This window comes from Leptosomus discolor, chromosome 1 (genome assembly GCF_034619465.1).
Source record: "Leptosomus discolor isolate bLepDis1 chromosome 1, bLepDis1.hap2, whole genome shotgun sequence".
In the NCBI taxonomy this organism is placed as follows: Eukaryota; Metazoa; Chordata; class Aves; order Leptosomiformes; family Leptosomidae; genus Leptosomus; species Leptosomus discolor.
In genome coordinates this window covers 163,363,196-163,390,737 of record NC_141391.1, presented here as the reverse complement: position 1 = coordinate 163,390,737, position 27,542 = coordinate 163,363,196, and the positions used below count along the sequence as shown (strand labels likewise).

The window sequence follows — 27,542 nt, the reverse complement described above, 5'->3', positions numbered from 1 at the left end:
TTGACGTTTGCACACCCAAGTGCTGAGGGAGCTGGCTGATGTCATTGCAAGGCCACTCTATTATCTTTGAAAGATCATGGTGGTTGGGGTAAGTTCCTGAGGATTAAAAGAATGAGACTCCTATCACAAAGGAGCAGAACCTGAGGAACTACAGGCTAGTCATCCTCACCTTAGTCCTTCGGAAGGTGACAGAACAAATCTTCCCAGAAACCATTTCCAAACACGCTAAGGACAAGAAGGTGAATGGGAGTAGTCACCATGGGTTTATGAAGGGGAAATCATGCTTAAGCCCTTCTGTGATGAGTTGACTGGCTTGGTGGATGAGAGGAGAGCAGTGAATGTTGTTTATCTTGAACTTACTTAAGGCTTTTGACACCATCTCTGCCAGCTTCCTCACAAACTGAGGAAGCGTGGTTTAGATAAACAGAGAGCAAGGCGGATTGAAAGGTTGGGATCACCAGCAGAAAGTCCAGCAGAGGCAAGTCACTAGTGACATACCCCACAGGGGCTGGTACTGGGGACAATACTGTTTCACATCATCTTCATTAGTGACCTGAATGATGGGGCAGAGTACATTCTCAGGAAGTTCCCAGATGGTACAAAACTGTGAGGAGTGGCTGATACACCAAAGGGTTGTGCTGCCATCCAGAGACACCTCAACAGGCTAAGTGAACGGGCTGACAGGAACTTCATAGAGTTCAACAAAAGGCAACATAAAGTCTTGCACCTGGGAGGAACAACGCCATGCACCAGCACATGCTGGAAGGCAGCTTGGCCGAAAAGGGCTCGGGGGTCCTGGTGGCGGATTAAGCAACATGCCAACAACATGCCCTTGCGGCAAGGGCAACCAACAGCCTCCTCAGCTGCATTAGGAAGGGCATTGCCAGCAGGCGGAGGGTGATCCTTCCCCTCAGCACTGTTGAGACACATCTGGAACGCCGCGTTCAGGTCTGGGCTCCCCAGTACAAGAGAGACATGGACATAGCGGAGTGAATGCAGCAAAGGGCCAGGAAGATGATGAGGGGGCTGGAGCATCTGTCAGACCAGGAGAGGCTGAGGGAGCTGGGACTGTTCAGCCTGGAGAAGAGAAGGCTCAGGGGGATCTTATCCACGTGTATAGATAACTGGTGCGGGGAGTACACAGGAGGCTGCGGCACCTCCATTCTGGAGATGTTCATCTGGGCATGGCCCTATGCAACCTGCTTTAGGTGACCCTGCTTTGAGCAGGGGGGTGGACTAGATGATCTTCAGAGATGCCTGCCCAGCTCAGCCATTCTGTAATAACAGGTGGCTCAGTGTACAATAGGCTCTCTATGATGCTAGATTTTTTTTTTTAAAAGGCAGTGTAGCATATACAGTCACAGGACAATACTGCAGGCTCAGGGCTGTAAGAAATTCACCAGTGGCCAAGTCATCAGAGTGACCAGGAGCTGGGTAAAACCGGTTTTAGGGGTACCAAAGAACAAGCATGCAACATACGTAAAACACCACATAAACAGTAAACTTGTGCAAATTGCAACAACGAACCAGGAAAGAGCAAGGTGTATTTTTCACAAACAGACGACCCCAAGACTGAGGGAGAAACCATAAATATTATACTCCTCCCTGTGACAAACTCACTGTAAGCTCTCCCCACCTGCTACTTCAGTCACCGATCCTAGGACTCACAGGGGCATTAGAAAGGGTAGACACTAGAAAGTTTACACCACTGAACTGCACATTATTTGACTGTAAGCACTAGCATCTCTGTAACTGGACAATAAATCTTCGGTTGGATTGTTATAACCTTGGGTTTGAGCTCTTTTTGCTGGTCCAAGAGTCTTAGAAATAGGTGGGAAGTGAAACAACCTACTCTAACTTGGATGCAGCTGATTGGCAAGAGCACATGGCAGCAATACCGATGACATCCTAATTCTGTTGCCATGCTGAAGTCCTACCACTGCCCCAGTCAGCCATAGTATTTCCCCAACTGGTGGGTTCCGGTTCTCCAGTAGAATCAGGGAAAGCAGAAGTGGAGGGATGTAGGGGAAAGAAACCCCACGCAAATTCAAGATCACAGATCATCCACGCTACCTCAATGAAACGTTTGAACTTGGCTCAGAGACACCATCTACATAGGACATAAAACGCCTTGTGGTGTCTTTTAAGCAAGTCGCTATGTTGGCATTCAAAGTTGGAAGATCTGTAGCTCTCTGAATCAAAGCTGCTCCGCAAGATCTCGAGGCATCCCCACTTCAGCATGGGTCAGATGCTCCCATGCAGGCTGGGGCAAATTCAAAACAGATTTTGTGTGCTGACATAGAGGCACGAATGAAAGCTGTTTGCTAAGCTGGGATGCATGAAAAAGTCAGAAAGCTGGGCACACTTTACACTTCACTAGCCAGCATGTGGTCAGAAGGAATTTTATACTCCATCCCCAAGAAGCCCCCCAAGGCCAAGAGTAAAACTGGGCTTTGCTTGGGTGGGGGGAAGGAAGAGGAAAGCTTGCCCTGATTGGCAGGGAGAACAGATCTAAACCACCTCAGGCTGCTGCCCTGGCATTCAACACGTGGTTTTTTTGTTTTCCACTCTCCCTCAGAGCAAGGCGACAGCAGTCCCTCCCAAAGCAGACAAGGTAATCGTGGGCTTGGCGCAGAGCTGGTCTGCACCATGCAGGGGTGCGCGGTATGAGGATTAGCCAAGGGAGAATACCAAGCACAGGGCTGCTTTCCTTAAGCCTCCCAGGAACCTCCCACCATCTTGCTGAAGGCTTGCTACCAACCCCTCTTTTTTTTTAATACAAGATTCATTGTCCTATTTGTGTTTATATCCAAACATCAAGCACTTTACGCCCCCGTTTTTTAACAGCCTCTAACATCATTTCACATCACAATACACCATTACTTTTGTTTGGCACTCGGCTGAGGCTCCCATCCATCAGGCTTCCCCGCTCCATCATCTCCCAGCGGCAGCTTCCTGAAGGCAGCTCACGTTGCTATTTAACGTCTGGGCTGTGCTGATGCTCACAACACAGCCGGTGTCAGGCAGATGTGGTGCTCTGGTCACATCTGGGTCTTCCAGGTGTGCAATGCCCAGGTATGGAGGCAGGCCCCAGGCAGCCAGCACTGACTGTACATACACACGCACAGAATACGGCTGTAGTTCGGGAAGCCCTCACGGACCAGCCACGCACGTGCTGCCCAGCCAGCGCACAACACGTTCTTACAGGATGGGGTTAACTCCCCCTGCACGCAGCTACAGGCAGCACGCACACAACTGGGTTTCCTACCCACACGCTCCACAGCTGAAGCATTTCTGTTCAGGAAATCCCCAAAATATGTTTTTTTTTTAAATATATAATATATGGTAACCGACCACACGTGCTCTTCGTCTGGCAGATCACCAGATTCAACCCAGGGTGACGGGGCACCCACGCGCCGTCTCGGTGCAGTGCCTGTGGGACATCCACCCAAGCCTTACCTCATGCTGACGCTTCGGTGCCAAAAGGTGTACAATATATTCCAAGTGAAATAGGATCTTTTAATATCACATATCCAAACAATAGTTCTCATTTCAAAATGCAAAATAGGTCCTTTGAAGATCAGCTGCTCCCAGGCTGTGTGAGCAGGGTGGGGTACAGCTGACTGGCACAACTGTTGAGGTCAGACCTCGTTTCTTTGGTAAGATACATGCCGGGAACAAACGCGAATGCAGAGCTGTACCAAAAGTGTCCGTTGAGAAGACTAATTATTTCTCCACGTCCCTTATTAGAAATTTGCATTTTAAAACAGTCATATACATTAAATAGCTCTCCAATGTCTAAATAGCGAACATCTGAAGTAGCACATACTCCGCTACCCCCACCATTTTAAGAACAAGCAACACATGTGGGAGAGAAGGGAAACATTAAAAACAGGCTGTCTGTCTCACACAGTTTATTTAACAATAGGTAATAAGAAATCAATTTTTAACAGTCTATACAGTGATCGAAAGTTCATATTTATAAGTAATCAACTTTAATTGCATGATTTACAACATTTGAGGGTTTTTTGCTTTCTATTTTCAAGTTTTACAGAAAGTGGAAGAGGGTGGGAAAGGGGCATGGGAGAGAGAAAGCAAGCATAGAAGAAGAAACCCCAGGGACTTTCTCAGGTTAAAATCATCCTCTTGGAATTGTTTCTTACCCTCTTTTTTATTTATTTTCCTTTGTTAGATGTAAAAATAACGAAAAAAATTCTTTCAAGAAAACAGAAACCACAATATATATACTACATCCATTTGGCAGCTGCCCCTGTGTATTTGCAAAAATGTTGTCTTCTCTCTACATGTACAAATTATTTTAATACTTGAAGTTTTTTTTTTTTTAAGCTCAGACTCTTGTATAGAAAATTCTTGGAGGACAAAAGTAGACCTCAGGAGGGGACCGAGTTATTTAATATTTTTTACATTTTTCAAAGAATTGACATATTTCCAACCAAAGAGGAAAAGACTGGTATTTATTTTTATATATATATATTTATATATGCAATGTATTTTTTAAAGCAACATTAACCCCTTTTGTCCTCCGGTTTTAAGAAAAGGTTCTCCTGTGTTTGTTTTTGTTTTGTTTTGTTTTTTGTTGTGGTTTTTTTTTTTTTTGCAGTGACATGAAGAAAAACCAGAATAGGGAAAATGTTTACCATCTGCCTCAGTAAATAATAACTATCAATATTACATATTTTCATTAATTTAAAAAAAAATAAAACCTATTGGAGGCATGAGTAGGGCATCCTTTGGTGAACAGCCAAAAGACCACCCTCTTCCCCCAACCTCCCCAACGCACACGAGGAAAAAAAAAAAAAAAAACCAAGAAAAAAGGACTGGTTATGATTCCAGCCATAACAAAAATATATTCTTTGTACTCTACTGTCCCTCAGGTTCATTGTTGGTTTGTTTTTAAAACCACAAACTACCGCTGCAGAGTTCAGATGTGTTCCAGGGAAAAATGTTGTTTTAGCTAAGAAAGATTCAAAAAAATTTGTCTTCAGTACAAAAAGTCTTGAGAAAATAAGTTTTTTTTCTTTCATTTTTTCTTTTTTTTTTTTTTTTTTTTTGCTCCCAAAATGCTACAATGTGTCTAGTGTATGTCTAGTGTACTCTGTGAAAGGTTTGAATTCAAGTCTGAGTTCTCAGAGCTGAGCCCCAGTTCCGTGGCGCTTGTACCATGGAGGCCTGCCATGCCGGGATTGCTAGCAAGCTGGGAAAGCATTGCACTCTGGTCCGGGCTGGCAAAGTGCCCTTGATCCATGGGGTTAGCCTGGGCAGCTACCAGTCCTGGATGTGGGGAGCTGGTCTGCGGGGAGACGTGGTGTGGAGAAGGCTGAGGCTGCATCCGAGGGGACGGGCTGGAATGGGGGGGCTGGGACTGGGGCCGCGGTGAGGGTACAGGCTGCGGAGAACGCACTTGATTGGTGAGCGATGAAGGGAGCTGCTGGCCCTGTAGGTGCGGGGACTGGGCCTGATTGGGGAGCATGTGCTGCTGGGGGCTCATAGGATTGGGCTGAGCTGGGGACCCCATCTGCTGCTGAAGTAGCCTCTGCTGGAAAGCCTGCTGCAAACTGGCTCCCGTCTCTGCACTCATCGCCTGCGGAAGCTGGCTTATTTGTCCCATGTTTCCTTGCTGCATCTGCTGCATGTGATGCTGCATTCGCTGCTGCTGTTGCTGCTGCTGCTGCTGTTGGGGATACCCGACGCCCTGGGGCTGCTGAAACTGGTTGTGGTTGGCCATCCCTGGCCCCAGTGCCGGCCCTGCTCCCTGCTGCTGCTGTTGCTGCTGGTGGCGCTGCTGCTCAATCATCTGGTGCCGTCTCATCAGGAGGTCTCGGAACTGGGGAGCCATCCCCGAGTGATTCATATTCATCTGCTGCGCCTGAGGATTCATCCCAGCCATGGCCTGCTGAGGCTGCTGCTGAGGCTGCTGCTGGGGCATGCTGGGCCTCTGCACTCCCGCTTGCATGGGGTTCATGTTCTGCATGGCGGGGTTGGGGTGCACCCCTCCTTGCTGCCCTTGCATGGCCTGCTGCGCCTGGAGACCCGGCTGAGCCTGAGGGATGCCAGGCTGACCCGTCATCCCCTGGGGGTTCTGGGACCCTGCGTACTTGGCAGCCCGCTGCTTGATGAAAGCCGCCAGCAGCTGAGGATTGGAGTGAAGGATGTTAAGCACCTGCTGCTGCTGCATGGGTGAGCTGGGAGACCTGAGAGTCCGCAGTAGGTTTTGTAAGGCCGCCTGGGGCAAAGGTGGTTGTTTGGGCTGAGCAGCGCCAGGCACCTGACCCATCCCCGGCTGAGGTGCCATATTCATCGGCTGACCCGGCTGGGCTACTGACATCATGGATGGCCTCTGCATTCCTGGCTGCAGCTGAGCTTGGGGTAAGCCCCCCTGCACCCACGGTGGCTGCTGCTGGATTCCCGCCGGCCCCATTCCTTGATCTATATGACCACTGGGACCTCTGCCTAGCTGTGAAGGGTTCATTCCCATAGGTGGCATCTGGGGCATCTGGTGCTGAATCGGCCTTTGGAAGATCTGAACCTGCGCCATCTGACGCTGGGTCTCCGCTGCCCGCTGGATCTGCATGGCCATTTCCACTGCTGCCGGAGGAGGACCCTGAACCGGCGGTTGGGGTGGCTGGGGTGGTGTTGGCGGAGTCACCTGGCCACCTGCCTTGCCCTGGGACACAGCGCTGGGGGGCTGAGTTCTTGGCATGGTGTAGGGCGGCATGCTGTTGGGAGGTGCAGGTTGAGGCTGCGAGGCAGGCTGGGGCGGAGGCTGGGGCTGTGGCGTCTGCGGCGTTGGGGGCTGTTGGCCCGTTGGAGTTGTTGGAGTGGCTGGCGTGGGCGAGGGTAATCCTTGCTGCTGGCCCACCACACCGGTCCGCTGCATGCTTGCCATCCTCCTCCGGAGCATCTGCGCCTGCTGCAGGCGGTGCTGAAGTTGTTGTTGACGGAGCTTGTGTTTAATGTTGAGGCAGAAGGGCACCGGGCACTTGTTCTCCTGGCAGTGCTTTGCATGGTAGCAGCAGAGAGCAATGAGTTGCTTGCAGATGGGGCAGCCTCCGTTGGTTTTGCGTTTGCAGCCTTTGGTGTGTTGGACAACCCGTTTCATCTTCTGACAGGACGGCAGTGAGCAGTTGGCATTACGGCACTGGCAGGCGTGGACCAGAGACTGGATACAGCGCTGAATGCTCAGGCGGCGGGAGTCACCAGGGCTCTGGGTGGTTGCAGTCTGCTGGTTGTTGCTCTCGTCATCTAGACCAAGGCCTAATTTTTCCATCTTGTGGTCGTGGTTTTTAGTGTTATAGCAGGTGATGCACAGGTCATAATCCTGGAAAGACAACAAAGGAGAAGTTATCAGTGTTCCTGAAACTCCATACAATAAACGAACGATGCCATACGTCATCTCAACAAACTACTCCCAGTCCGTTCCAGGCAAATTGTCACTAGGGAAAGATTCAATCTTTCACACCACACTGAGGTACTAGAGAAGGAGTAAATCCAAATTATAGCCAGGGAAAGTGTGTGGGTGCAAGGGTGTCTGAAATCTAAACAAATTTATAAAGCTTGAAAAACAAGTTTGCTCTGAGCTAATAAGTCACACATTATTCATCTGGGCCAGAAAAATCCCCTCCTTTCCTGATAGGAAAGGAGAAGAAAAAGGCAAGGAACAAACAGCTGCCCATCTGCTGCTGCTTCAAAAGAAGAGGGCAAGAGTGGCAGGAGAGGTACCAATTTTCAAAGAAGAAAGGAGAACGAAAGCTGCGTTTTCAGTTCTCAGGCAAGTTAAACAGCAGCGTGTGCTGACAGAAGAACAGAACGTTGTTTACATTCTGTGACAGCAACAGCACATGAGTTTGGGATCAATAATTGATCTTTAAGAAAAAGATCCAAGTCCTCAGGATTCACTAATCCATAGGAAATTTAGAACTTATTTTCTGGTATATATGAGGAAATTTGAGCATCAAATTTTAATCTTTTTAAGCTTTCCAGAACTGAATCCGAGACAGCCATTTACTTCCAGCAAGCTAAAAAATTAAGCTACAAGCCAGATTCACAGTTAGTCCAGCTTCAGAGGGCACAGCATTGACCCAGACCACTGGACTCCATCTTCAAACACACCGGTATTGCAAACTTCTGAAGACAAAAATGCCGTTTACAGAATTCTACAGAGACACAACAGGGTGGTGGAAGAGTCACCCAAGTATAGGAATCTGACTTCTAGCACAGCAAAACCTCTACGTCAGTAAACCAATGGAGAGCCCTATTTACAGAAATACTGCAGCACAACATTTCTGACTCTGGAAGAAGAAAGGATGAATCGCTCTTCAGAAAAAAAAAGCAGCTGCTCCTACCATTACACCTCAAGTGATTGCTACAGTTCCCAACTGCTTAAGCAGTGGCACCTTAAATGAACTACAGGAAATACAATTCTACTTCAGCTCTCCACAGCTTGAAAGCCAAAGACAAAAATCACACCAAGTAGTGGGTTAGTAGAACTGCTTGTTATAGAAAATGTTTCCTCTCCTTTCTTTCTGAACTGCCAGAAGATGAGCTGCGCAGATCTTGTTCCATCAGTTAATACTGAGAAATTAGTTCAGGTAAAGAACACTCCAGGCACAAAGACACAGGGATGCAAGCAGGGAAAACTTCACCAAGCGTACCTCACAAACAGTGCAGTGCCATCTGGTCTCCACATGATGCTTGCACTCGTTGCAGGTGTAAACAAAGCGGTCTTGGCTCTGGGTGTGCAGTTCCACCAGCATGCACATGGTTGACCACTGAGCCCTTCGGAGCGAGGAGAACTCCAGGTGCTTGTCTCTAGCAAGGGTTAGGAAAGCATCACGCCCATCCATCAGGTCACACGGAATGAGTGGGTCAGGCTCAACGATGGGGGGCAGGGAGTTGGCTGCAGGGCCAGCAATGAGACGGATGACAAAGAAGACCTGAAAAGTAAAAAGACTTAATATGCCAGCACTTGCCAAGGTGTTTTGATCACCAAACTTCATTACACGAAGTGTACAATTCCGGGACCAACTAACACTTGAATGACATGCTGCCAGGGTGGTGTGCTTGTAAGGACTGGGGAATTTCAAACCTTTGGGTACCCTGCAGGTTGACCTTCTTCAGAAGCATTAGTTAAGGAGCACTGGACTGAACAGTAAAACTGTTGTGACCATCTAGACTGTTAGGAAGCTCTGTATGAGCATAGTTGTATTTATCTCCACTGCCCTCTCAGCAAAGAGCCCCTTGACTTACTGGTACTCGTCTGGTGTGCCACTCACAGAATCAAAGTGTTAGGGGTTGGAAGGGACCTCGAAAGATCATCCAGTCCAACCCCCCTGCCAGAGCAGGACCACCTAGAGTAGATCACACAGGAACGCGTCCAGGCGGGTTTTGAATGTCTCCAGAGAAGGAGACTCCACAGCCTCTCTGGGCAGCCTGTTCCAGTGCTCTGCCACCCTCACAGTGAAAAAGTTTTTCCTGATGTTAAGGTGGAACCTCCTGTGCTCCAGCTTGCACCCGTTGCCCTTTGTCCTGTCACTGGCCATCACTGAGAAGAGCCCGGCTCCATCCTCCTGACACTCGCCCTTTACGTATTTATAAACATTAATGAGGTCACCCCTCAGTCTCCTCTTCCCCGAGCTGAAGAGACCCAGCTCCCTCAGCCTTTCATCGTAAGGGAGATGTTCCACCCCCTTCATCATCTCTGTGGCTCTGTGCTGGACTCTTTCAAGCAGTTCCCTGTCCTTGAACTGAGGGGCCCAGAACTGGACACACTATTCCAGATGTGGTCTCACCAGGGCAGAGTAGAGGGGGAGGAGAACCTCTCTTGACCTACTGACCACACCCCTTCTAATACACCCAGTTCACCAGCCAAACCTGTATAATATACAGGACAACTCTGAAACGTCAAAGCTTTATACACCCCTCTACTTAAGTGAAATATGTATTTCTCGTTCTATCGGCTCTTACCTCCTTGTGCTTCTCCATAGTGGCGTACAGCTTTTGGGAGAGGTCATTGGACACATTGGGCATGCCAGGCTTTTTCTTATTGCCACGACTCAAGCTGCTCTTGTTCTTACTTGTCTTCTTATTGTTCTTCTTTTTTGCATTTTTGCTGTCTCCCTTGCTCACCTATTAATTTTAAAGGCATTTTATGTCAGCTAAGTCACATCACATCAGCATTTTATTACTTTCGCATCTTCCATAACTGCGGGACAAAACACACTTCACAATAATCTGCTCTGAAGACACTTACCAGGGTCCCCTGAAACATTAAATTAATTCCATTAGAATCACTCCAGAAGATACCAAGATCAGGAACACATAGTTCTAAAAATATTAAAAGCATAAATGCTCAGGAGGTGTAAGGGAAATGTTATTTACTGAAACCTGTTTGTCTGCTATAGTTGAACACCGAAGAACCTCTTGGATAATCACCAAGGAGTTCAGCAGGTGGCTTCTCAATGCAATTCAGAGCTAAAAATAACTAAAGAGTACAACTGATGTTGCACTGACCAGAGGTAAGAAAGACTTAATCCACCTAGATTTAGTTTGTTACAGCTCTCTGACAGGTTTTTATTTTTTTTAATAAGCTGCTTTAAATGGATTTTGATATGAAGCTGCTGTTCTGAATCCAAAAGATGTTAGTACAGCAATTTCTAGTATGCACCTTCCTCCTGTCATATCCTGCAACAGCCAAACAACATGGGCCAGCTTAATTTCAATTATAGTCAAGTAGCAATGAACAGTTTATTGCTCTCTCTGCTTCTCGGAGGGCCCCTCAAAACACTACAGCATATGATGATCAAGGATCAAAGCACTTATCCAAATAAGCATTTTTCCTAAGCTTAAAATAACTTTGTCAGGATGGAAGTTTCCAGTGCATATGAATGACTATCACTTCATTTGAGAGTGCCGTGTATTATTGCCTTGTTTTCAAGAAGTGAAACATGGGGTCAATACAGAGTTAAAACTTTTTAATAATAAAGGTTAAAAAGTAATATGCTACAAGCTTCCCCCACCACAGGAGTCTGGGGCCAAACTGCTGCGATGGATCAACGAAGTGTTGACCAACCTCACACAGAGATCTTAAGTCAGATTCCTCATGACTGGTTTCTGGTATATTACAGACAGGAACTTGCAGCTATGCCAAGTGGAAAACAAAGCTTTAAATAATACCTTCCTAAGTAAGATGTTAGTTAATGCAAATCAGATATCAAGCACTTAAGTTTCTCCAAAGCCATTGAAAGAAGGTATTGCAAAGAGCGGCACAGAGGAACCGCAAATTCTAGTTGTAATGTTAAACCTAACGTTTTCGATCCAAAAGTCTTTTAGGAAAAAGATTAATTCTAAACCCCAACAAAAGTCTAATACCTAATAAAGTGATGAAGCAGCAGTGTTTAAACGTTAACTAACAAGTACTACTGCATGAGCAAAACTACTAACCTTATCCTAGATTCACCACCTCTTTCAGAACATTCTATTAAGATTGGCATTATAACATCCAAGCTAGAAAGAAAAGAGTCAGCCACTATTCAAAAGCTAAAACTTACGGGAAAAGCTTCCAAGTCAGGCTGAGGTTGCAGCATGAACATCAATAACAACTAGATTTAAAATATTCAACTACCAGCTGTTTCAATCTAATTAACTTTGGTAATTAGGTTTATAGCCATATGAACAGCCACTGCTCATACAAATGTAGCTTAGTGGTATTTTAACAACTCTAATTTATAAAACGTAAAATTAAAATTTATATTAAGAGTGAAGTCAGAAAGGTGAAAAAGCCCGTTAGCCAAAGCGCCTAGGGCTCCCCCCCTTTTTTTTTTTAAATTAGCCACACATAATCACAACTTTTACATCAGATCATGAAATAGCAGAAGTATTCTTACATCTGTGCTTTCATTACTAGTGTTTTCTTCTCTCTTCCTTTCTTCTTCCTCTTGCTCTAGTTCCTTAATGCTCTCCTCTAGAACGTTAGGCCAGAAATCTCCTTCAAAGTAAGGTAGCTCCTTTGCGCTTGTTAGACGATCTTCTGTTGCCTGCTTAAATATATCCTGAAAATAAGCACAACACCTGGTTACCACTATTACAAGTCACGTAAGCAAAGGCAACCTTTTCAGTAAGTAATAAAAAAAGGCACCAGCAGAGCAAACAAAGCAGAGTTTAACATTTCAATTCATTTGATGAGAGCACATTCTAAGTGCGGATTTAACACTGCATCAGACAGTTCATCAAATACATTTCAAATATTCCCACTCCGAAGAAATAAATCGCTACCATGTGCTAGACGTCAACATGCATACTCACCAAATGGGACAACATAATCACTACATTGTCGACACTAGCTGAAGTCCTGATAATTCCAAGGATTTTACATACTTCTAACTGCACCAGCAGCCTAACCCTGCAATTTCATTTAACACAGGAAGATTAAGGATTCCATACATTTTCTTTATATTAATAAAATGAGATTTGCCCTCTTTTATGGTATTCCCCAAGAACTTAGTTTGTTCTAAGGAAACATTTCAAATCTCTTGCTAGAATGATTTCAGAAGCTACATGCTTTCAAGAGGATGTATTTTGACTCTAAACTTTTAGTGTTCAATTCACTGAAAACTAACACAGTAAACTCCAAGAATCAGGCACAATGCACGAGGCAAGGAAGAATCCACCCCTCCTACCCACCCCCAACACAAACATACACTTAACAAACCTTGTAATCATGGACAATGCGCTCTGACACAGATTTGTCCAGCATCTTTTTGTACCACTCTTGCAGTCGCTTGGGTTTGGGTATCTTTTGGTCAGGAGGATGGCAATGGAAAATGTAGTCATCTCCTTCACTAGGTGGGCATGCCCAGATGTGTCCGGTAGTATACCTAGCATCATTAGACAAAAAAAGTACATGTAGACTCTGACAATTAACACTAGAGCTTGCTCTCCTCTCTGCCACGAGATGGAGCCACCACAAAGTTGGCTGGTGTCACCAGATGGACAATAATTACATCTCTCCAAGATTTTAATTCTAGTGTTCATTCCTGCTTCATTCATGCGATAGCATTACCATCTTTTCACTAATTTTTAAAAATTCAGTACTGTATGTGGAGTAGTTTATATAAAGTACACATGTTTTCCAGTCTAGCTAAAAATCAAAGCCTGATATAGACCTGCAACCGCCACCTTTCAATTAACTAATAAGAGAAAGATTAAGACTAGGTATTTCAGCAGTAAAAGCCAGAATTCTTCTTCCTTGAGACAGTGTCGTCATTCACTATCTAGCAAGATTTTTAAAATAAATTTGCTTAAACACACAATTCACCTTTCTACTGTAAGTCCTCTGGTTTTTAACTTTGAGGATCAGCTTTAAAAGGTTTCACAATTATATCTGGGAATAAACAGTCACTGTCAACCTATGCTATGGGGTGTACAATCTAAGTACTACGAAGACAGATGACATCCAAACAACAGTAGCTGCATAGAATACAATACCACAAAGACCACTTCTTCATCCTCAGTTCTTCTCTATTAGTTTTTGAAAAGAACTCCAGTAGAAGGAATAATCAGATCTCCAAACAATAATCAGAGAAAAATAACCATCCTTGCCATGTTGAGATACAGCACTGCAGAACCCTACCCAAACCCCAGCAACTGCAGCCAGTTGTCATTCCTTCTGCCTGAGAAGCGAGAGACGATACTGCATGACCAATATTCTTTCCTCAAAATGAGAACCCTGTGTTACCCATTAGCACAGAAAACTGCACTAAGTAAAACTGAGGCCTGAGCTCTGCGCAGCAATTTTACAGACTTACAGGTTAGAAAATACACAATAAAAAAAAGGCAGAAAGAAGTCTAATGTATGCCTTTGAAGTACTAAGCGACATATCATCTCACTGAGGTACTGAAGACAGTACCACTCACCTCCATTTTGACTCCCCTAATGCAACTACTCTAAACACAGGCCCTAACAACTTCTTCATGAATAACTGCCTGCCAAGCTACCCCAGATACCTTTCACAATACATTGGTGTTTACTTCGCTGCCTTTACTTCAGTAATCACAGTCATTTAATTCTCATCTTTTTCATTTCTTCAGTTGTTCTGTGTTCTCTTTTGTGTTGTCCCAACTATACACTCCTAACTTTTCAGTTTCTTGCAATTTCTCATCTATAAGAGATTCCTTAGTGGCCTTACAAAGCTGTTACAGAGTTAATCAGTTCAGACAGAATACACTTACCGTTCTCCTTACAAACATGGGTAAGAACTTACTTCCCAGCCCAAAGGAATGACCTGATCAAAGCACTGACATTACACAAGGACTACATCATCAACAAGGCCAGCAAAACTTTATGGTCCAGATAAAAAGGCTCACTTTTTCTACTTAAGTAAGATTCACATAAGTTTGGAAACCTAAACATATCTGAAGCACAAGCCTCTCCTGAAAAGCCTGCGATCCCTTTTTGTCTTTTCTCCTCTTCAACTACACAGTTGTGGACAAGTTACGCTATCACTGGTTGACATTTAGGCACCAGATTCTGCACAATAGGATGTAGCGATTTCACTTGCAGTAAGAGCCACCTAGCACAAATGCTGCACAGAAGGAAACATTAGAAGAGACTTACCCTAGTTTCTTGACATATTCTAGATATCCAATTAGTATTTCGTGATAGACAGCAGTCCTCAAGCATTTAGGGCGGAAGAAATGAACACTGTCAAGGTAAGATATATACACTCGCCTAAAAAAAAAAGGCAGCATGATGAGAATCAGAGATTTCAAAGCAGTTCTACAAGTTTAGTCACATTAATACATTTAAAGCATCCAATGCAACAGCAGTGCTCAAAGCCTCTGACTGTAATTTACCTCTAGAAACTCAGCTTTCTTTTGATATCCTAGGCTCATGTCACTAAAACTATCCAATCCCTTCCTTGAGAACTGACAACTGACCCTTAAGGCAACACTGTCTGCCAGCCAGCAGCCCCAGTAAGAAGCACTCTGACATATTCCCTACAGAAGCTACTTCATTCCTAGAAGCTAACAGTACTGAGAGTCTTCAAACATGCAAGACTGAAGCTCTGTACAGAACCTCAGAAGGTTCACTCAACTGAGACACTACCAAAATAAAACAAACTTCATGCAGCTCCTCACCTTTGATTGGGTGGAGGACAGTCTGAGCCATACTCCTGTACATGCATCCCAAAGAAGCACAAGTCTACACCATCAATCTCCTCAAAGGCAAAAAGCGCTTTTGTTCGATAAGGGAAAGACTCAGCCATCTCCCCGCTGTCTACGAATCTGCAGATTACAAAGGGTAAAGAGGAATGTCAGACATTCACATATTAGAGAATACATGTCACTAGGTAAAGGCAACAACGATGAGGGCTACTGTAAGTGTCATTTTAGTGCAATTCTAAAGTGAAATGCTTACAGACTACTCAAACACAAGGCACTCACTTTTTACTGTGAAAAAGATGACACTCATCACAACTAATTAATATGCTGCTGGAACAACGTATGTGTTTGTCCAGAACTGGTCAGTGGTAAGGTCTTGAATACAACAGTATTTTTTCAAAATAGTAGCCTATAAGTAAATTCAAATAGCTTCCACGTCCCCCAGAAGAAAGTAAAATTAGAAATGGAAAGAGCATACCTTGCTTTCATTCCTGGTTTTACTTCGACAGTTTTGTCAGATGCATGTACCACCCTAACTGTAACCTCTCCCGCCTCAGGGTGATTCTGTCGTCTTAGGAAATCATTGACTCTGTTCTCCAAGAAGGTACCAAGTCTTGTAGCCGGTAACCCTGCAGGAGAAAAATACAGCTCTAAATACATACCAAACTGAACTGTTCAAATGTGATTTCTCTGTTCAGATGTTAAATGAAAAGTGACTTTTAATGCATGCAGTATGTGATCATAAATTAAAGCTTTATCTTCAAACAGTAACTTCCAGATGGGGTGAGCTGATTTTCACTGCAGGCACGTTTAAGAAAGAATCTGTATTTCAACACAATTTCTATCTGTCTTAAAAGTCAATCACAATTAAGGCTCCACCTGAATAGAAGCTATTAATTACTTAAAATGGATTACAGAACACCACTCTCAGACATAGATTCAAGAGCAGGCATTGCATTTGGAAGTACATTCTGTCTATAAAGCCACACTAGCCAAGTTAGTCTCTCCACTTACCAAAAGAATATATTTCGGTAATGGAAAGAACAACTAAATACAACTGTATCTGCAAGTAACACACTTCGTTTAGAAGTTTCTTATTTTCAAACAATCTTCACACAAAAGAAGTACATGCATAACATTAGCTGACAAAAACCTAAAGCTGAAAGGGAGTTTGAGACTTCTGGTGTAACAGGGCCTGTCTCACGGCTGTCCATTATTTCTGGCAGAGTTACATACCTGTCAATCAGCTTTTCATTTTTCCAATTTAACACCTTTCAGTAAAGCATCACTATTCTACGTTAAGTCTACAATACACACAGGTTGCTAGAAACAAAATCTGGTAAACACTGTGAAAGAACCCTTGTATTCTCCCTATACTCTTGGTGAATACAGGTAGTTTTAATTTTGGAGATTTTGGAAAAAGACTCAGTGTTGAAACCATCCATTGAATCTTGATGCTATTAATTGGCCAGGGATTATTATTATATTTTTTTAGCAGAAATGTAAATACTCACTATTTGTAAGTAGTACACCAACCTAAGAAGCTTCTGAAAGACTTATTCTGTCTATAGAACAGATGGACAATGACTGCACGTATTTTCCTAGACTGCATTCAAATCGGAAATGTCTATAGAGAGTTTTGTTATCAGGTGATGCAACCTTTATCTCCACCAAAGCTTTTAAAGGCAGCAGTAATCAGTGACTTGAACATGTTATCATAAATTTGACTGCAGTCAAACAGCAACTGTTTTCCAATGCTGATAACACTGCAGTTGAAATAAAAGGATGCATATCTTGCATTAGCAGTGCTCTAGAACAGTACGTTAACCCTCTACAGCAGGCTATGAACCAACGTCAGCACCTGTGAACACAAACATTCTAAACATCACAGAACTGTCAAAAGTATCCTCCTTTAACTCAAAAAAACAGGAATAAATGCAAAACGAGCATAAAAGCCACCTCTTCCCCACTCTTAACAATTTATTTAAGATTTGTTGGTGCAAGTGTCAGAATCTTACTTTTAGCAGAGAATTTGTTCTCTTTCCTGGTCCGTCCCGTTTTCTTTAGGCAGCCATCACAGACAAAGCTGAAGCAAAAACAGGAGAAAGTGAAAAACCACCCCACGTTGGACAATACAGTTCCTTAGCATCTTGCCATTAGAAGCAAAATCTTTCACCAGATCTTATCTGGTCTGGAAAATATCTTAACTGAAACTTGCAATAAAAAACAGCACAAAGAACAGATCCACCAGAAACAGCCCAACTGTTTCATAGCTGCAGAGGAGGATCTAAGCTCCAGAGGGTGCATCTCCTGTCAGTCACCCATGTCACCACCTGCAAGCCCAGGAAACAGGGTCTCCACTGGCAGGTCTAACAGTATTGGCTTAAAGTATTTTTGGAACAAACAGTCTCAAACTGCTGTCTCTGATGAAGATGAGATACTGTAACACTTAAGGTAAAAGGCTGATTCCTCTCTAAACACCCAAGTACATCGTAGCATGAAATGATGGGCAGATTCTTCCTCAGTTACAGGATGTCTACACTCTTTCAGCAGGACAACAGAATGGTAAGTCGTAGCTTTCTTGTCAAGGAAACGTTTAAGCTCTTACAGAGCTTTATCTACATATAATTCATCAGCTTTTTAAAAAAAGCTTTTAAAGCAATCAGAAGAAAACCCAGTATGTTGATCAAGAACTATGGAGTATCTAAAGATTTAATCCTATCAGCAAGGTCAAAAAAGTGAATCTACCTGTTAAAATCTTTAGTTATGAAATTTTTTGTGGAAGATGACAAAGCAATAGGATTTGTACAGAAAATAGATCAGTATGAAATTGTTACCAGAACTAAAAACATCTTTTCATGAAGGATTAGTGTCTTTAAACATAAATGTCTTCCACACAAAGGAATGTTAGAAATATTTAAGATTAAAAACAGCTTCACATACAACACAGTAAGATATGATGTCCAAATTTGATGATAGCCTATAGATTCTGTAAAATTTTCAGGTAGGAACACAACTTCTTCCATTAGACACTCTTTTAAATATAATCAATGTAAGGAAGTTTATGCACTAACTCCAGAAAATCTATTATATACTCTATTCAAGGAGAAATTCCTCACCCAGAAGGCCAGATTATCTCATTATGAAGAACACAGATCTGGTGCATTTTTCTTCCACACTCTATACATTCAACAAATCTGCAGAAGGAAAAAAAGGGGGAAGGGAAGTAAGGTTAGTAGTATCGTTACTTGCTTGTATATTTTGTAATATTTTATTAGAGGAGTTCTAGCATTTAGGCTCTTGAGCCTATTTAACCTAGAGGGCACATCTATGCTCACAACAGCCTCCAGAATGATTAAGAATCTGTCAGCTCAAGCCAGGTAGACTACGCAGCATCTCATTATCATTGGCATTTGCTTGCCTTACTGCCACTTTACTCTTCTCAAAGTGAAGCCCTTCTAAGGATAAAATCTGTAAACTGCTTGTTGCTATGATGAAGAGAGAAAAAAGGATTCACAGGTGTCAGAAGCAAAGAACCAGGAGAAATAGCTGGCTGTTAGTTGCCCCACTATGCTTGAAGCCTGGGGTACATTGCAAATATACTGCAGGAAGGTGGGAAGGAACAAAACAGAAGCGATATCAAAGTCACTTTCAGAAGACTAGCAGAGACTTCAAGACAACCGAGGTAAGTGATACAGTCTGCTTCACAGATGTTGGTGAATATAATTCTCCAAAACACCCAGTGTTGCTTCATGGATCAGGACGATCTGACTCCTTTTGAACATGTCTATGAGAGTCAGAGACTTTGAATGAACAGCTGCCATTTATGTAGAGCATATGGAGCGTACTCTAAGTTAGGCTTGTATTCTAGTGTTAGCCTGTATCTTCACTATAACAAAGGGACAGAGAAGTTATGAATCAAGTTACTATTCTCTCCTTCCCACAGCCCTTGTAAAACAGAAGAACTGGCTGACCCTTATGCCCTTAGAAAGATGGTGTGGGAAGAACACACATCCTTTTTGCTCATTCATTTGAGAATGAAGATTTTTTGCAGAGTAGCAGCACAGGTGTATAATGCAGGACCATGTAAAGTGGCTTCAAAAAAACCCCCCAGGAACATAAAGAAAAACAGCTGAGTCACCATCACCTTAACTTTTCTGAATGTCTACAGTTCTGCTTCTACAGTGTAGAACCACCAGTGGATTCAATTTTAAGAACATCTTCCACTACAGCTGCCTGTAAAATTGACACCTAGAAAAACCAACAGCACCAAAAGAGCTACTGCCAAATGACTCAAATCAGTTCTGAGACTGGAGCATTTGCCACAACTGCGTTTCAAAGCAGTTATCTGCATTCATCCTTCTGTTGAATCCACATTCAAGACAACAAAATGCAATAATTTTGGCCCATACATACAGCATTACATATTTCTCAAGTACAGCTGTGGCGGTTTGGGTTCTCGGCACAGAATACCAGATATGCTGCTTACTCAGCAGCCCCTGCTGGCTAACAGAGCTACGTGAAACATGAGAAACATTGAAAAACAAAGCTGATGGTAAACAAATAATATGTCTTTTACAAAATAATTATAATGAAATGAGGAACATTCAAAGTGTGACAGCATTACTTACAGTTCAGGGTCCAGTGTATCGTTTTTCCTTTTTGAAAACTGTTCTTTGTTTATCGTGCTACGGAGAAACAGGCAATAAAACTCAGTTTTAACACAAGACAACATACATTCATGCTGTACCACACACATCCACACACAAGACAAAACTAGCAAGCAGATTTTTTTAAACACTCAAGGCACTACGAAGAAAGGAGTTGTGTTTCACAAAGTGATAGACGACTGAAGTATATGCCCCCCTTGACTCTGCCTGTGGGAAACATTCTTTTCTACGGGACAAAAGCTTGTAGAGAACCGCACTGCTCCCTTACTCAGTTTTACTAAAGGATAAACGGTAAAACTTGCTGACATTCAAGTTTTGGACCAGCCTGATCGGTATTTCATAGTGAAAGGATTATTTGATACACCCTTCTGATATTCTGAAGGCAGAGAATTCCAATTATCTTTGATTACTCAGAAATGTAGGTTATGTTATTTCAGATTCCCCTAGTCCTCCTCCTAGACTAAACTTCAAAGGATAAATTTCTGCTTCCAAACCCTGTGACCCCAGCCCAGCCATTACTCGACACTATCTTTACCTTCCCTACAGCGTTTGCAAGGCTAGGAATTCCATCTTTTTGACAGTAAGGTCCCAGGTATCTTTTACATCAATCTGGTTCAAAACAGTCCAGAACAATCATACAAGAATACCCAGATCTCCAAAAATTTACCCCAAAGAGGGTGCTGCATAATGTGAGAAGATGAGTACATGCCTCTCTGAGAAGCAATGACAGAGACTTGGTCCAACTTGCATGAAGTGCATTAACCTTCCTACCCACTTACTTCAGTGTTTATTCTGAATAGTGCTACCTGCAGAACACTTCAAGCTCCTTACATCAGACAAATGTGAAAGTTCAATCTCCTGATTACCTCAAACTATTTTTATAATATGGTGAGCAGAACTGTAAACAGGACCCGACATATATATTCCTAATCTTTTTTCCTTTTGTTAATTTTAACTACAGGTTGTGAGAAGACAGAAAGGGAGCAGGATCTCTGTGCCCAAGTAAAATGCGTGCAAAGAAAAAGCCTGCAAGCAGGTGAGAACATTCAAAAGTGTACTGGCTCCTCATGTGCAGCCTATAGCCTCTATTTTAACTACGCAACAACCAAGTATTTAAACCAGCTATGAAAAAGAATACCAGGAGCTGGAAGTACTTCCTTACCATTACTTGTGTTCAAAGAGCTTTTGATTGTTTTCGTTATTGGAAAAAAAAAATTTGTATCCAGCATCTGTGTTTCCAAGTCTAGCGTAAAAATCAGAAGCACTCTATGCTGCCTTCTACCCTGACTCAAAGGTTTATGGCAAACCATTCCAACTTACATGTATGAGAAAGACTGTACTTGCTCAATAGCTAAGCAAAAGTGTATATATAAACATGAATATATGTGATGTTTATTTATACTCAGATTTAACATATATGAGAGAAACAAGTATCTACATACATAAAGTACTTCATATCCCACATCTCGTATTAACAAAACTGGACAATATTGATTAAACCCTGTGTCTTTGCTTCTACTAGAATAGTAATTCATACCATCCACAGGGACGTGGCCCATTGTATTGACCAGCATATGAACATTATTTTTCCCTTTTTTCTTCCAGAAAGGCAGATGTACTCTTACATCCTCCCAAGCCCCAATGGATTCTTTTGCTACTGTTCTAGATACATCCACCAGAGCAAACAGAATTTGGTAACGCACTGCTAAAGACTTCTGCTTTCAATGAAAGCTAACTCAGTTTGTCCAATTACCACTTCGACAACTCTCCCCCTAGCTTCAGACTTTCCTAAGTTCCTCACTTGCTTCTATCTGCAGTGTTCCTGCAAAGCCCTCCCCCGAAGAGCCTTCTTCAACAGCCCAAAGAGTAACTGCTCTGCACTCATTTGTGACTCAAGGGCTTCCTTGGTCTTCCAAAATTCTGTTTCAAGATCTTTCGAGGGGAGGTGCGAGGAAGGTACAGCAGAATGAAAGACTGTCACAACAGCTTGCCACCAGCCTGGAAAAGGCAACTAAATGCATGCACAGCCTTTTATCGTGATCTTCTCAATAACTGCACAGCATTTCTCATAAGCAGATGGCACTCCAACAGTAAAATATTTGTATGGCCAAAGGAGGTTGCCTGCTTCTGATTTGGACGAAGAACAATCTGAGGTTGAATACAAGTTTAATAGCATAGCCAGTCTACGAACAGAATGCTACATTTGACTATTTCAAACTATGTCTGTCACCTACCTGCCTGCAGACATGGTTATTTTTCTGCAGTAGAATACTTTCGTATTTTTTTCAGGAAAAAAAAAAAAGATTCTCTTCTTTCCCCTCTGTTGGTATAGTTGCTATTTTAAGCGCTAAGTGCTTATTTTCCACTACAGTTCAGTCAGTCCAGATTTTAACGAAAAAAAATCTACTGCACAAGTCCAGTCTTATGAAGCATATCTGGTACACCTTCTACTAGCCCACAAACAGCAAGGGTTACCTAAAACTGAACTCCTTCCCTTTGAGAAAAACATTACAGACCATGACACAACTTATGAATGCACAGCCCAGGCAAACACAAAAAAACTCACGTTTGAGGTTGTGATGGGTCATCTCCCAGAGAAACGCTCTCCCCTTGGATTTCGTTGAAGCACTTCTCACAGAAATGATACCTGTCAGCAAGAAGGCCATATTTGGGTGAACTGCTCCGTCCACACAACACAGCCCAAGTCAAGCAACGGAGCCACCAATCACAGCAGGCCAAGGAAGGGACAGGAGCAGAGAGCAGGTCATCAACGGCGACAAGGATATTCAATGATGCAGATTTATGGGCCCCACATTGTGTTTGGTTGGTTTGTTTTTTTGGTTTGGTTTTTTTTTTTTGCGCAATCAAAGCCAAGTGCAGACAATGACAAGCATGAAGGAGAAATAAAAAAATAAACACACACACGAACAACAATTAAATGGGGGTTTGCAGGACAAAACCAAAAACATAGAAGCAGGACAAGACAACACAAAGCAGAAAGCCAAGGCAAAGCACAGATTAGCATTAAATCTCTCAAATGGGTTCACAAGCAGCAAATGATTAAAGCAAATTAAACAAGAGTATTCCATTTTAGCATACCCATACCCTCTTCATTTTAATAATCCATGCCACGTACAGCAAAGAATTAAAATGAGAAAGGGGAAAGAGCAGAAGGAAGGAAGAACTGCTACTCTGACTTCTACATTAGCACAGCAGTTCTGTTGGCAGGAGGATCTGCAGAAGATCAATGGAAGAGGGATAGTCTTCCATCTTAAATGTATAAATGCTGAAAGGCCACAGGATTCTCTCCCAGTTGAAAGGGAAAGCTAAACATCAGAAGCTTCTAGAACAATAAAATCTATCCTCAAAAATCTTACAGACATTGATTATAGAACTGTCAAACTGCATGTTAACCAAATACCTAACATTAACTACACATATAATCCTCTACATTGATATGATTCTGCCATAGCCCAGTTTGAGTGTAAAACAGTCTAGCATCAATACAGCAAGCATTACAGAGAAAGATTTCATTTACACTTGAATAAAATAGCGATTAATTCAAGATTCTACCCCAGCCCTCAAGAATGTTCTACAACTGTGGCCTCTCCATTACTAAAGCATGTTAATTGAGTGCACAAGACATCTAAAAATAAAAATAAAAGAAAATTCAAACAAGTTTATTATAAAGCCACAGAAACCAACACTATAGCAGCTGCTAGGCTAAAAAGACAGGTCTCAACCCTCTCTCACAGTTTTCATCTAAGAAAATGCAGAGAACAGTACTTCTGGAGTTGTCCGTTTCAGTCTACAGACACATATGCATGCATGTATATAATATAATTTACAAGTCACGTGTATGTACTTGTTATAGTGCAAACATTCCCTTCTAATGTCTGAAAACAAGTAAAGCATGTCAGATTTTTGAACAATACTTGTCTGGTCCATCTAGTGCTTGCCCATAGATAAAGATATATGGTGTAGAGCTTTTCGTATCATAAGTCTAAAACTACAATAGTTATTATGGGATACTATAAGACTATTTTCTACTTCTTTGCTCCTAACAACCTCCATTCACTTGCTATAAACCTTTATGAAGCCTAAGAAGGTAAGATATAACTCCTGTACCTCTTTGGCTGCTTTCACCTGACCAGGTGCTTAAGAAAACTACAGCTCTTGCAAAATCTTCTTGACTTTCAGGTAAAAGCCTTAGTGGTTTTGTTTTTCAGGGTTTTTTTGTTTGTTTGTTTAAGGTGTTGGAAAAAACACAGAGCAGGAACTAAATTGATGGAGGAGACGCAGTTTGGAGGTAACCAGCCCTCTGCTCTAACAGGCGCATTCTGTGACAGGCCAGTGAATATCGTAGTATTAAAGCGTGTATTTCCTGCTTCTTCCTACCTCACTTTGCCAATTGGCAAAGAGATGCCTAGCAAGAAACCCTCTTTCAGAAGTCAAATAGGTTTAAATCCTTTACTAAACTCCAAGTAAAAAGAAAAAAAAAAATTTCAGAAGAGCTGTAGATGTGACAGCACTTTACAGAAGTTGCTCGTAGCTACTGCAAGGCAACTCCCGTAAGGAAACTTCGTCCAATGAACATTTGCACCACAAAAATAAGTTTGCTCTTCAGTGTTAACACTATGACAAAAACAAAGACTTGCCAAGCATAATAAGTATTATGAGTACCAAAATACTTGCTGCATAGTTTACTCTGTTCTGCATGAAAAATACTGCTGCATAGTAGGAAGCAAAGACAACAGACTTCTATACATGATTTGTAGATAACAGATGATTTGATTAACTGCAGGGTAAAAAAATAAATAAAACATCACGTTTCTGCAAACAAAAGAGAAAGAGCAAAGGCTGCAGTGAACTTCTGCAGAAAGAAGTCATTAGCACACAAAGTAAACTATTCGAGGGCACTTCCAGCAAATTTTTATCTTAAACACAAAGGAGTACACATATAAAGAGGGTGTATACGTAAATACATGCACGCCTTTAACAGATTGATTGCAGCATGCGCAAAACCGCACCAAGTGAGTTTTCCTACCTGTTCTGGTAACTGTAGTAAGTGGCATCTCGAGGGATTGTGCATAGCTGTTTGCCATAGCAACACAAAGTCTGTGGCGAGAACTCCAACTGCAAAGAGGAATGAGTCTTAGTACTCGTATGCGTTTGCACTTGCTCTCCATGGGAAGCAAGTGTGACCCAGACAACGATCACTTCTACCTTATTCTGTGCACAGATCTCACAGTACAATAAGTGTACGAAGTGCTAGTCACAAAAAATGTTCAGTAGGCTCTTTTTCTCAAGTTAGCTCTTCTCCAAAGATGGAAAGCATATCAAAACAAGATAATGGAAGTACACAGCCTCAATATACAGTGAAATAGACAGCACGTCTTCCGCAGCAATAAAAATACATCTGTTTAATTTGCAATAGCAAAAGGGTTCACCCTAATCAAAATAAGCCTTTGACTACTGACTTTTTCCCCCCCAAGGGCTTATATACAAATAGTTCAATATATACAAATGATTTAAGCACCAGATAGAATTAGAAGGTCCATAAAAACCTCAAAATCAGATTACTCAGGATTGCTAAATTCTGGTAAACTTTCAAAAATCTTGACACACCATAACTGCTAACAACTGCAACTGCCTTATTTTTCCTGCTTCAATACCAGAAAGCAAGCAGAAAACAAAAAATATTTCTTTTCTTACCTTTCTTCCACAGCAATAACCAAGGCTCTGCATAACTGGATCAATTTCTTGCTCAAACACCTCTGCCAGTTTGGAACAGTACTTATATACCCGGGATGTTTTGCGGTTATACAGCCAGGCATTATTGAACATGAGCCAGATGTCATCTACATATTGCCACGGTTCCTGATACTGTCCCGTGTCTAGCTTCCTCTTGATAGTGGAAAGGTCCATGGGGTTCTTCACTATATCAAAATAATCCTGCAAGAATACAAAGCGTATCAAAACGCTACTACAGAACTACGTTGTGACATGACAGCATGTGCATTCTCAGCATATAAATTCTTCTGCAGTACATCAAGAAAAACAGGTTCCTCCCTGACTGGATTGTCAAACTGCTTGTGACATACAACGAAGTCTCTCAGCAATACCACATCACTCCCCAGTGCTTTCTTTTCATTATTCCTTTATTTCTCAGGCTCTATTGCTCTTCTACTCCTGATGAAATAAAGCCACTCTTAATTTTAATCAGTAAAACAATTATTACAAAAAGTAGGAAACGGCAATGTTTTTGCAGCCACTGTGATCTCAGGATATACACAACAGCATTAATAGAAAGTGACTGTTTTTAGTAGACCAGACAACCTAAGAAGCAAAAAGAAGTACCTTTATTAGACGATAAAAGATATCATGTCTCCTCCAAAAATGCCTTTTTCCAATCCCCCCCATCAGTTATGGGACTGCTTCCACACAAGTCACCAGAACATGACAGCCAATTGAGAGCTTATTAAAGAATATTAGCAATATTTATGCCAGAAGGCATTAAATTTCTGTAGTATCTATCTAAAAAAAAAAAACCCACACCAAAACCAACCAAAAAAAATCTTTCAGGCAAAAAAGTGGGATTAAGCAGTTAAGTGGGACTTCTATGTACATATTTGTGTCTAAATCATAAACATGTGTGGTCAAATCCAGAGAGATTAAAACACAGATCCTTGAAGGACAGTAATGTCTTCTGAAGACAATTCCAAAACAAGCAGAAAATTCTACGTAAATAAAAACTAACTTGAACAGCTTCTTCCTTGCTTATAATAGATTAATAATCATTGATGGATTTACATTAAGTAGTCTCGATCTGCTTAATTTCCCACATATTCAGCCAAGTTTTATGTACGAGAAACAGCTACAGAATTCAGCAACAGAAGCATCACAACGTGAAGCAACATCCATAAAAATTCCACACAGCACTGGGGATCTGTCGGTAATCACTTCAATGTGTGGTATACCTGCTTACTTATCAAAAAGCACTGAACCAAACTTTTGAAAAAACAAACTTTCCTAAATTAGACGTACCTTCCACTGGCTAAGCTAATTAAAATGTTAACAAGACAGACTTAAGCTGTTCTCAAACAGGTATGTCATAATATAGTAGGTTTGAATTAAAGCCAGGAAAGTATCGTGCCAAGACACTCACAGGAATTCCTAGCAGTTGGGGATCCACAGGCTGTCGAAACGGAAGAGACTCTGGATCCTGACGGTAAAGTGCCTCCAGTGTTGGCATAAGCGCCTGCCGCAACTCTTCTGGCTTGAAAACTTTGAAAAACAATCAATGTTAGAAAGATAGCAGAAACAGCTGTAAGGAAGAAACCTGCTGGAAAATGTAAGGTCGACAGAAAAAGACTTAGCATGGCTTGTTTATCCTCTACAACGCTGAATTCTGAGGAGGATGTCAAAATGATCACCTGGACACAAGGAGATGGCCAAAATATTAAAGAGAATCTTCTTTTTATCATAGAAAGACATTACTATATTTAATAGAGCTGGTTTACATTCCAGATACGGCCCCTCTCCGAGGTCCCAAAAAAACCAAACCTTATCCAGAAAATGTAACCGAGGAGCATTTCAAATCTCCATTGTACTGACAATTCTACTATGGCTTAATGTCTTATACTAAAGCCTTAAAGAACTTGACCAAAGCCAATTACAAGCACACGTATT

General features: G+C 42.3%; 1 protein-coding gene across 3 annotated transcripts in view; it reads right to left on the bottom strand.

Moving 5' to 3' along the window:
* Window positions 1-3,897: 3,897 nt before the first annotated feature.
* The window catches only part of EP300 (EP300 lysine acetyltransferase), a 63,488-nt gene continuing 39,843 nt past the window's right edge, over window positions 3,898-27,542 (bottom strand). For all 3 annotated transcript variants that reach the window (XM_086479890.1, XM_086479883.1, XM_086479898.1), the window contains 15 exons: window positions 27,019-27,137; window positions 25,566-25,805; window positions 24,898-24,986; window positions 22,417-22,497; window positions 19,812-19,868; window positions 18,300-18,377; window positions 17,199-17,266; window positions 15,659-15,809; window positions 15,157-15,303; window positions 14,633-14,746; window positions 12,728-12,893; window positions 11,904-12,068; window positions 9,985-10,146; window positions 8,673-8,954; window positions 3,898-7,339 (listed from right to left, as the gene is read on the bottom strand). In XM_086479890.1, coding sequence (XP_086336016.1) covers window positions 5,096-7,339; window positions 8,673-8,954; window positions 9,985-10,146; window positions 11,904-12,068; window positions 12,728-12,893; window positions 14,633-14,746; window positions 15,157-15,303; window positions 15,659-15,809; window positions 17,199-17,266; window positions 18,300-18,377; window positions 19,812-19,868; window positions 22,417-22,497; window positions 24,898-24,986; window positions 25,566-25,805; window positions 27,019-27,137 — 4,163 coding nt within the window. In that variant the 3' untranslated portion in view covers window positions 3,898-5,095. The remainder of the gene's footprint in view (window positions 7,340-8,672; window positions 8,955-9,984; window positions 10,147-11,903; window positions 12,069-12,727; window positions 12,894-14,632; window positions 14,747-15,156; window positions 15,304-15,658; window positions 15,810-17,198; window positions 17,267-18,299; window positions 18,378-19,811; window positions 19,869-22,416; window positions 22,498-24,897; window positions 24,987-25,565; window positions 25,806-27,018; window positions 27,138-27,542) is intronic.